The following is an 11909-nucleotide window of genomic DNA, read 5'->3' on the forward strand; positions in this document are numbered from 1 at the left end:
ACGCACCCTGTTTTTATTTCAAGAAACTCACCTCATGAAATATGCTTTTGTTTGTTTTCGTTGTTTTAACGTGAAACTAGGAAGAATCAAAATAAAAAGCTTAAAGTTTTCCAATTTGTGTGAAATTTGAGTTTGTGGCACTGTTTGAAATTATAAATAAAATTATAATTATAAATTAAGGTATTTGCTCCTCTCGCATATGAGTTTCTTTATCTCCTTTGGCTTTTCTGCAGATAAATTATGTTAAATGGGTGGATGAGAGGATTGCTTTACAGGTGCATAACAAGACAGGACGTAATGTTAAATAACTGAGAACTGATGCAATATTTATTCTTCAACACTTTTATTTAGATTTTCATCTGACATGTGATGAGCAAGAATGAAAAAAACAGCAATTCTAGGCTTTCCAGGTGGTGTGAGTCTTTCTTCCTTCATCTGTTACATAGTTACTCAGAATTCAGTGAGCAGAAACACTTTATGCAGGAGTTTGAGGACCTGGCACCTATGGTGTAATTTTCCATCAGTCCACTGGGTGTCAATAGCAGACGACATTTCAGTCAGCTGACATGTTTAATTCATGAAAACAGACAGGCGTTAGAAAGTATTGCTGAAGCTGCCATTCATATCAACAGAGGTCAGAATAAATATCTTGTGATTTACCTACACCAACACAATGAAAGCAGATGATCTCATGAGAGGCAGAAACAATATATGCAAAATTGATCAAAATTAAAGATAAATTAAAAGAAAAACATGCAGAAAAACAAATTGCTCTTTAATTAAGGCCTCAAAGACTCACAAAGCAACATGAGACACTTAACGAGGAGCAAATACCTCAATAGGTTTTAGAAATATTTCAACAAGACAAATCCACATTAATACAGTTCTGGCTTCAGTTGCTCATGTTGGTTTGTCCGGATGTTGCCGTGTTTCCACTATCTGTATGGCTCTGTTCATGTTGACTACATCATATCAGTGGCTCTCAAAATGTGGAGTAGGCCCCAACCGTGAAGCACCAGAGAGCCTCGGGCTCAGTTACAAAGTATAGATCCAGATCAAAACATATCAGAATTTAACGCGCATGAAAAGAGCTCTGTTTTGGATTGTTTATTAATCCCACCTTCCCACATGCTCAGACCCCGTGGATTACACCAAAATTCAGATAAAACACAACAAACTGATTTGAAATGTCACATGGTCCTCTTTCATACACCTGAACTGAGAATGAGTTTTTGAATTTGCAAAACAGATAAAGAAAATCACTTTCTTTCACACATGAATTAGTGAAGTACTTTACAAACTTGACTGAAGAACAAACATCACAATCATGGCCTCAGTTGTTTTTTCAAGTATCCATTTCAGATCGACAAGCAAAATGGACTCCATTATTTTTTTTACTTGTTCATCGACGCTGGTCACCGCACTCTGTTATTCGAACTACAGCCAACATTTCCATCACAAATTACAGTGTGAGATCCAAAGGAGTGAATTAATCTCATCAATAAACCAGGCAGCTACTTCGGTTTTGGTTTTCGGTCCACAGAGCTGAAAAATTAATACCTTGCTGGTCTGTTTCTATCGAGGTTCATCCACTAAACATCATCAACTGTGTTGAATATGGCAGCAGGAATAATACAGTCCCATATCTATTGACGGTAAATGACAGACGTTGTGTTCAGTGATGTACCAAACAATAACCAGGTCATGGCCAGACGCAGTTCCTCAATGAATTTTCAATGACAAGATGCTAAGCAATGAACAAAACAGTGGTTTTACACAATAAATAGCTTTTGTCTTAATGCAGTGAAGCTGTGAACAGAAAAAAAAGATACTTCACAATGATCTGTCTATTCTTAATTCAAGTTTACATGTCTCTATTTTGTTATTTTTAATCCCATATATCACAGCACATCATTGGTTCCTTTTCCACCAAGAAAACACAAGTCAGTAACAAAAGAATACAAACAAAAGCGTTAAAATCCTACTTATTATATTGAAACTAAAACTTCACTACACATCCTCTATGCTAGGGTTAACTTTGAACTCATTGCTTTTTTTTTTTATATGATTTTCTGACTTGTGTCCAACCTGAACTATACATACACAGCAAATATGTACAAAATAAATTCTGTTTACTAAAGCTTGACAAGACGTGTGGAACCGTCAGGAAGTCCAGGGCCGACGTTCTAGTTAAAGGCACTTCTCTTTAATTTTTATCCTTCAGATCTTAATATTCTCATAAAAAGCTCCGGTTTGGAGTCGATCAGAAGCAGAAGACAAAAACACAAGACGAGAAGAAAAGTTCAGTGTCTTGGAACTGAACTTATGTCTTGTGTTTGTGCAGAAAGGACAGTGACAGTGGAGCCATGTTTTCTATTAAATCAGCAAAAAGCCTTTTTTATTGACCGACCAAGGCATCAATGTGAGTCAAAGCAGTGAGGCATATTTAACGTGCATTTGCACCGAGTCGATTTGACCTCAGGTTTGTATGAATTAATTGATCTTGCAAATGTACCAAGCTGTCAAATGTAATACTATGCTTTTCACCGCAGGGCAAATGTGACTGAAGAAGCATGTTTCAGTGGCCATCATGCACAGCAGCAGAAAAAAAGCCCTGATAACACTTACAATGCCTTGCCATTCTAAAGACTATAATTCTGCAAAACAAATGTACCAGGAGATGTCAAAAAGAGGAAAAGCATATAGCAATGTGTTTTTTTTTGTTTTTTTTTTGTGTGCAAGGGACAAAAAAATGTGTCGCTGAATGTTTTTCAATGTAAACTGGCTGAAAATGTGACCTTGAAATATGAAATTGTAAAGCAAAAAAAAAAAAAAAATCTAAGAGTTAGAAAAGAACATTCATTGAGAAATATTGTTTGAATGCATACATGTCACAGTTCCAAGTGAAACATTTGAAAAGCCTCTAAATCAGCCTACTGTGTCTATTTACGTTTCCTGAGCACCAGGTACATGAGGCCGCTGATTAGAGTCATGGGGAAGCTGATCCACGCCAGGATATACGAGGCGCCGTAGGAACCATCCCGGAGACTGGCGACGTGAAAGCTCTTTTTCTCCGCCGTGTAGATGGACACAGCGATCATCACACAGAGAGCTGCGACCAGAAAGAGGAAGAGAGGAAGCTGATTGGTTTGATTTGCACAATCCTGCATACATGGGTTTAAAATGCTAGAACTGCAATCATAGTAAACAAGATACATCTTAATACCCTAAATACGTTTTCCTCTCAAAAATAAAATGCATATATTTCACCCACAGGCCAAAAGCTGGATGATGGCTGTGAAAATGAATCTCTCTCCCTGTTTGATCCTGAAGAGCTGGAGGATGAAGACGAAGAAGCTGACGCAGCATAAGATGCTTGCCAGGATCATGGAGGCCTGAACTGCCTGCAGATAGGCTGAGGGGAGAGAATACAGAGAGGCGTTACCACAAATGTACACACACGGGGGGGGTGACATGCAGCTGAACGCAGGCGTACCTGCTTCAGTAGTGTGACTGTTTTCCACCGGGTAGCAGGTGGAGTTGCAGGAGTACCACAAATCGGTGTAGATTACGTCACGTCCAGCTGGCGACACCACCCACCATGCCTGCACCAAGCAGCAACACATGGTTAAAAAAACAAAAAAAAAAAACAGTACCATCTCTGTCAAACAAAACCTTTTCAGTGTGGACTTACATTGTGAATGGTGGCAACAAACAGCACGATGGCTCCAGCCAGATGGAAAAGGATAATGAAGGCTAGGACGATCAACATGGCTGCCCCCCGGTCTGGTTAGGTCTCTTCGGTCACTGTGGGTCTCTCCTCCGCTCCGATTGTCAATATGCAGACGGACTGTTCGTCGGACAGGTGGGTTTGCAGGCTGCTGTTCAGGAGTGGATCAAAGTCTCTCACATGAAAAGAATCTGTTGGGAGGAACACAGAGTGTAGCTGCATAAACAACACACAACCACATGAAAGATTCAGCTTTTTTTCCATCATCTGACACTGTCCACAAGTTCAAAACTCATGATTAATGATAATGACACTAGCCTAAACCTCTATCAACACAGAGTTGAAATATATTATCAAGTATAATTCCGTTCAGTCTGTAAACTAACTGCTGTTTTCTCAGCCCACATAAATAACACAGAAAACTGTAAAGCAACAGAGAAAAGTAAAAACATGTTACATGCATCTGGAGTCAATTATCAGAATGCAGTACTTTGAAACAAAAATGCATTTTGGCCACAACAATTACAGAAAATATGCCTAAAGTGGCTATATCTATGCCACGATATGTGGATGTGTACCTTGGCGATTGAGACTGAGATTGTACGCACGGCTCGTAAACACACATTTACAACATGTGGCAGTGTGTTTATTCCAGACACAGAAGGCTTTAATCCAGGCTCTGATTCCTCTCTATATGAGAGGAGTTTAGGGTTTACATTTTCCTGGGTGACTGTGATCTCTCCTGTCTCCATTCCACATTCCTCTGAACAAGATTATAGCATATTATCATCCCGCACCAAGACGCTGAAGAGATTTATTACAGGGATATAGTTCATATCAAGATGTCACCATCTACTTCTACATCTTATAAATAAACCAAACATCTGCAACAACTCTGCAGTAGCATAATATCAAGAGGTGTCTCACTCTGGAAAACACTGTTGACGTTCATTATGTGTGTGATGGTGTGAGCCTCTGTTTGAGATCTCACTGTTTACTCTGACACTGGTTTTGACTGTGTAGCTTTCCAACACAAGCAGCTATTTTCCACCTGTTATGCAAGAGAGCCTCCGAATTTTGGTTCGTTTTTCCATTATCAAAACGCTTTAGAGAGGGGATTTCATTTACACAGCGATTTAAAAAAGCAATAAAGAGATGAGTAGCTCTCAGCTCTAAAAACCGCTCTGTCAGCATTGTTCAGTTACTCTACAGCAAACGGTTACTGTGATATGAGGCACAAACTACTGCTTTTCTCTCTGCAAACAGAATTCTGTAGGATAGCTTTACTGTCGGTTTCACTGTGCAATAACACTGAAACCAGTGGGATTAGTGTGTGATGTGTGTGTGCGTGCATTGTTACGCATCAAACTGCAGCTCAGCTACCCAGTAAAGGCTAATAAAACTGTAAAAGGAGTGGAAAACACACATGACTCTGATTTCTGGAACGGCGCCCCCACTTACACATCAGATGCTGAGGAGGCAGACACACAAACAGATTTTAAACCACGTGTATGTGACCCCCCCCCCCCCCCCCCCCCCCCCCCCCCCCCCCCACACACACACACACACACACACACACACACACACACAGGGGCAGACAGCAGAGGAATTAGTCTTCGCCGCCAAAATGGAGTCACTGTAAAAACAGTCACTCGCTGCCAACAGGAAGCGGGGGGCCATTTTTGTGTGCAAGCATTTGGCTGTGGGGTGTTCCAGAGGACTGGTCCGCCCTGTCTGTGGTGGGGGAGGGGAGGGGGACTGGAGGGGGGCATGGGGCGAGTAGCAAAGGAGAGTTCCGAAAACTGCAGAAGGTAGCTATGTATAGATTGCAACGTAAACAGCAGCTCCTCCTAACACCAAAAGCTCTGAATCATTTTCCATCTATGAGTGACCATTAAAGCAAACTTCAAACAGAAATGAATAACCGTTATTGGTGAATTGATTATCCACAGGCTTACGCATATTGATTTGTTTCGCAAAGGATGTGCGTCGCCATTGGTGGATTTGAGAGATTTACGAAAGCAGGATGTTTCCACTCCGAGAGGCCAACGGAATCAATTTGCACACTTTATATAAAACATATCCATGAGAATCAGACTTGGGTTTTGATGTTAAGAGAGCATTTCTTCTGTTCAGAGTGTCTGTGAGGACAGAGGAGGGGATGGTATGAGGACTGCGAGGCCAAAATGAATCAACGTTTTCATTCAGCGAATCCACAGAAAGGCATCTCTCTGGCAACGGAGTCTAATCTGACCTGCAGGAATATTTTTTGGAGCAGTAAATAATCTCCTTGAGAAACAAACACACACACACACACACACACACACACACACACACACACACACACACACACACACACACACACACACACACACACACACACACACACACACACCACACACACACACACACACACACACACACACACACACACACTGGCTCTTCTTCTGTCTGAAGTCATCTTCTCTCACTGAGGGGCGGGAGAAGGAAAGGAAGGAGGAGCGAGAGAGGGAGGAGGAAAAACAAAAACATGAGCATAAACACACAGACATGCGTACGCACACATGCACACATTTAAAACCACAAAAACATACAGTCTGCCATGTAACTTAAAGGAATGAAGGCCTTGCAGGCTTACTTTAAACCATGTGGACAGGAAAAACACAATTCCTCAGTGATGACGCCATATTAGTTTTATAATTATCAACAGAAATTCCTTTATGCTGATTGTGTAAAGATAATAAAAAGTTCAATTATGCCAAAAATAATTCTGAAGTTAAAAGAACTGATGAAAAACCTGCCACTACTTTGCTTCTACTGAGCTTTTGAAAGATTAGAAAGATAATCCTTTCAAAATAGTGTGTACTTAATTTAATGAAGAACAAACCGCTCTGGAAGCTAATACACACACCTTCAGCAGACAGACACAGACACCCAGACACACACTCAGCGCTAATGGGAACGTGCGAAAGCTCTGACAGAGACACCAGGCAACAGCTGCGCACGTCCACATGCATGTTGTGTATATTAGTCCTGCTACGCTGGTATGCGTGACATGAAGATTTCACAGATCGTCATGCCTCGTCTGTTAGCGTAGACACACATACACACACAAACAAAGAAGTATGTCCCTCAGCTGTAGGGTGTCAATCAGCAAAACTCACACCAGTAAGTCAAAGTGAGTCTTTGCACACTGTGACTCTGACTGTGATGCTTTTAAAGTGGGCTTGCGTTTTTTTTCCCTCAACACTTAAATGGATGTGAAAAGGCTCAAAAAGGATAAAGAAAGTATAAAGTTTCATCAGCAATGATCTCAACGATCAGGTTTGACAAACTCTGGCTAATTGCTGAGTCTGACTAAATACAATGAAACAGAAACACACACACACACACACACACAGATAAACAGGCAGAAATACAGCCATTCCTCCTCTCCATTCAGCCTTATAATAGGAGACTGGGGGACTCGGTGGCCGAGTGCTGGTGTGTGTGTGTGTGTGTGTGTGTGTGTGTGTGTGTGTGTGTGTGTATGTGTGTGTGTGCATGTAGACTGATTCCCTTGCCTGGTGGAAAATGCTGACTTTTAATGTTTCTTTTTTTTTTTTTTTTTTTTCATAAAACACAAAGCCACAACTGAGCCTCCGAAGCTCACTCGCCCCTGTCTCTCTTCCTCTGTACCTCTCCGAGTCGTTCCTCCGCTCTCTGTCTTTGTTCATGGAAAAATGAGACTGAAAAAAGGGGGGAAAAATGGCAGGAAGGCTTCCAGTAGAGCCCTCCGGCCCCTGACCCAGCTATTCCACATTCACTACCAAGGGATGTTTGAATGCTTCTTTGTGCTTGTATCAAACAAATTCACAGCGCTGGCCTAATCTAATGTTACGTTTTTATGGCCCTGAGACTTTGATTCATTTTTATTACTGATAGTTTGAAATGTTAACGACTTTAAGCAAATCTAACCAAACAGATTACTGTCTATCCTCTGCGATGGGCAGCTGGGGTTTCTTCCTTCCCCCCGTTGGAATGAGGCACTGTTTGTGTTGAGAATGAACCATTTGAAGGGGAGCAAGGATAAAACGTACAATTTTACGACTGAAGTGTCCAAACCTCTTTTTTTTTTCCATTCTTGTAGTGTATCTTGTGTTGATGCAGTGTTTAAAAAAATGCATTAAAAAAAACTTCCTTGAACTGTAAAACCTCTTGTGGTGCTGCTTAAAAAAAAAACTCAGTGAGAAACTGCACCTCAGATTTAGGCTCAATTTGTGTGTCTGCTGAAAAAAGCACCATGCTCAGTCTTTGCCTTCAGGTATGCGCACATTACTTTAATGTGTGGTAAAAGGAACAAAGTGTGTATTTACACATTACCCATATTCAGGCTACAGCTTATTTTAACAACACAAAAGGCGCATCTTTCCTGGAGCAGAGCCAGGGACCAAACAAACAATGTTTGGGAAGAGCATACAAAAAAAAAAAAAAAAAAAAAAAAACCCTTGCAGGTATGCACATGCAAAAATGTACACACACATGCAGTTTGGTTTCACAACATAAAAGCAGTCACATTGCAGGCGGTGGAGCTTCCATAGAAACGTAAACATAACCCAGTGTGACAGCCATGATCCTTAACACTTCTACATTAAGGGTTTGCAAGAAACTTCTAATGTGCATGACTGGCCGTCTGGACGCCACTAAAGGAAAGCTGGATGAGGTTACTTAGCAACACACACAACTTGACTAATAGCTGGACAAAGGATACAGTTTGTCCAGACGATGGGACACATGATAATGATCATACGCTGAGTCTGTCTCGATTCAAAGAGCTATTTCAATACACGAAATTAAGTTTATGACCTAGCTTGTGCTGCAGACTGCTGGTATTTATGCTTTTTCTACCACAACTAGGATTTGAACTCAGGTTAATCATATTCATACATCAAGAACCAAGACACAACAACGAAGAACTTTGTACATCATTGCAAATACATAAAACGTGTTTTTAAAATGGATTTCAACCAACAAATTCCACTTTCTTCCCCCTTACATGAGGACTGTTTACCTCTTGAAACCTGAGCCAGCCATGAATGGAGTGTAAACTGAAACCAGAACACGCTTTGCACCTGTAATCATCAGAGGCCCGGGGTGGCAAAGAGTAGAAGAAGAAAACACAACTCACTCTTTGGGCAGGACAACTGTGGGTCAAATCAAAAACCTTGGAAGCCAAACCGTGTTAACTGAGCCGCAGTCTTGCCAAATATTATCATGTTGAATTCTGTCATGTTTGGGCTTCAGAAGAACACACAATCCAGAAAACATGAACCCGTGCAGCTGGTTATCAGTACTGTTTGTGTAAAACTTTAGAAAGTGATAATCCAACAAACTGTGACTCATGTGAGTCCGCGATAAAACATACTGACTGACCTCAGGAGGAGAAAACCTTCAGATAAATATTTAAAACTCCCTTGGAACATGCTGGATATTCAATTTTACATCTGACCTGCTCTTCTTATCTTTTTAATGTTTTCCTATTGTAGTACTTGTTTTGTGTTTTTTGTTCAAGATAGTAATTTTCCAGATATCGGGAGAGAAATCAACATTAGAATGACACAGACTGCACTTCTGGTTCAAATATGCTTATTTTAATGAGAATCACAGGATTCCACAAATATTTTTTTAACACAATTAACCCGAAAGGATGGCAAATGACCAACAAGCAATTTAACTTGCTCACAAGCAGCTGTTCTTCCCCTGCTGGGTTTAAAGACTTCCTTCAGACACAGGGATTCTTTCATGTTGGACACGAACAAGGTTTTTAGGTCTGGCTTCTCTCACATTCCTAATATGACAGTGCTGAGTAATGACTTCCACATGGTGCAAAAGAGGTTGGCAACACCTGATAGAGAGGTGAAAAAGAGCCGTCCAATCACATCTCCGTTCTCGTTCGTTCATTTATTAACGCCTCACTGGTCTGCTATTTTCTCTTCATCTCACCGTCACTTCACACTTGTTTTAGTATTATTTTTATCTGTCAGCACGCCCTTAAAACAGCAACCCCACTGTCTAGCCCCCCCTCCTATCACATATCACACACCTCTCCTCCTGCTGCAAACACTACCATGGTGCACTCTTTTCAATTAGCACAAGCAGTATGCGGGGGTGTCACAATGCAAGACTGCAAATACTTTACAGGGGTGATTAAACTTCAACTTTAAAAATATTTGATGGTCACTGATTATTGAACTGAAGATTATTCACACAACAAGCAATTCAAGCTCCTACAAGATTGACTGGATTTATCTGATTTATTTGGTTGTACAGTCAAAAGACCATATTCTGCCCATTTTCCATGACAGCTTCAGCTTTCAAAGTCTGGCAGTTCGTCAATTGCTGTGTTTTAAATAGTAATCAGAAGCTGTGCGACGCCCTGGTGAATCTTATCTATGACCTTAAGGCATTAATATCTTCGGGCCATTGTACCGATATGACCCAAAATCTTTCTACCAATCCAACTTTAAGTTTTGGAATTGTTTAGATACAACATTACTATGGGTATAAAGACAGTGCATGAATAATGCTGTCTGCACTGACACCATGGAACCAAAACAGTACACTACTGCTCACGTGTTTACTTTACATTCAGATAGATACTGTAGGTACACAAAAAAAAACAGTTGAGATCACAAAAGGATTGTTCCTAAAATAATATGATAGCTACTTTTCATAAAAATATTGGACTGAACTGAACAGATGAACAAGAACAACACATACATGCTTGTATGTGTATATGCATTGGCATGCTGCGGGAGGATGAGAGGCTTTCACCCTGTTTTAATTTTTAATCTGTGAAGATAAAAAGTGTTATATAAAGAAAGTTTGAATTGATGTGATTTACTGGTTTGTACTGTAAGGAAAACTAAGTATGAGTGGAAAATCCATAGAGAGGGAAGCACGCAAAGTGGGCTGGATCCAGAGCTGACCTATCACTTTTATTTTAAGTCTGGATTAAAACACTGTTATCTAACCACAAGAGGGCGCAATCCAGTCTAACAGTACCTAATAATGACAAGTACAAGAAGTTATGGCCTGTAAAAACAAAAGAAAAGGAAAAGAAAAAAAAGATGTGGACGGTATGATTCTTAGCTCATTGAAATGCAAAATTTTGAGGAAAAAAGTAGAAAAAAAAATACAACAGCACCGAAAAAAATGATGTAAAATGAAGCCCACTGAAAACAAGACATGAAAAGTTATTATTTGGGTTAAAACTACCTGCCTAACGCAGAATAACACACTTTCAAATGAGCCGAGGCGCACATTTCCCGGAGGCCCGTATAAATAACCTGATTATCTGTCTTCATGCCACATTCACGACCTTTCACTGCTTTCATTCTCTGCACTTTGGACTGACGGACAAAAGACATTTGACTGCTTCACACGCACGAACTGGTGACTGACAACGCCCCTTTCACTTCCAGCTCCTCAGCTTGGAGCTGTGCGAAAATGTCCAGAAGAGGAAACACAGCAGCAGCAGAATGAAAGCTTCTCTAACATGATGGATCACAGACAGGCAGGCAGTGCATCTTTCATTTCACTTTTTAGATGAAAACTTAGTTTTTTTTTTCACCACACAGAGAGATGTAAAGTCTCAAAAATCATATTTAAACCACATAAAGTGGGTATGTTTATTGACATTGGAGAGGAGCCAGGCAAAGGAAGTTCAGTGCAGTATTTAAAAACTATGCAAAGTAGAAATAAAATGTGCAAACAGCAAAAAAAAAAAAAAAAAGATCACTTACCGAGTTTGGACTGCGGGATTAAACAGATGTGAGTGCGGTTCGACAGAAAATGTGGATGGAAATTTGGTAAAAAGTTAAAGAAAACTAGGCTCCAAACGTGAGAAAGAGACAGCTGGAGATCCCGCTGGTAGTCCCAAAAAAACTCAAGTCAGAAGTTCTCCGTGAGCGCGTGTGGGAGGGCTGAGACCTGGGGCTGGGTGTGGCCTGTGTGTGTGTGTCTGTGTGTGTGTGTGTGTGTGTGTGTGTGTGTGTGTGTGTGTGTGTGTGTGTGTGTGTGTGTGTGTGTGAGTGTGTGTGTGTGTGTGTGTGTGTGTGTGTGTTGCTCAGTGGGATCCAAACTATGGGGATCAAAGTGCAGGACTCTGCAAGTTTTCCATATTTTAAGAGAGAGAGAG

At 40.7% G+C, this 11909-nt stretch overlaps 1 protein-coding gene across 1 annotated transcript; it reads right to left on the reverse strand.

Annotated features, from left to right (window-relative positions):
* Positions 1 to 1921: 1921 nt before the first annotated feature.
* On the reverse strand, positions 1922 to 11689 carry emp2 (epithelial membrane protein 2). Its single transcript, XM_030090377.1, has 5 exons — positions 11515 to 11689; positions 3695 to 3921; positions 3497 to 3605; positions 3275 to 3415; positions 1922 to 3112 (listed from the first exon to the last, which is right to left on the reverse strand). Exons 2-5 carry the CDS (start codon positions 3770 to 3772, stop codon positions 2943 to 2945), a joined length of 498 nt encoding a protein of 165 aa, XP_029946237.1. The 5' UTR covers positions 3773 to 3921; positions 11515 to 11689; the 3' UTR covers positions 1922 to 2942.
* Between the last annotated feature and the right edge of the window lie 220 nt (positions 11690 to 11909).

Source organism: Salarias fasciatus, chromosome 4, assembly GCF_902148845.1.
Source record: "Salarias fasciatus chromosome 4, fSalaFa1.1, whole genome shotgun sequence".
Lineage (NCBI taxonomy): Eukaryota > Metazoa > Chordata > Actinopteri > Blenniiformes > Blenniidae > Salarias > Salarias fasciatus.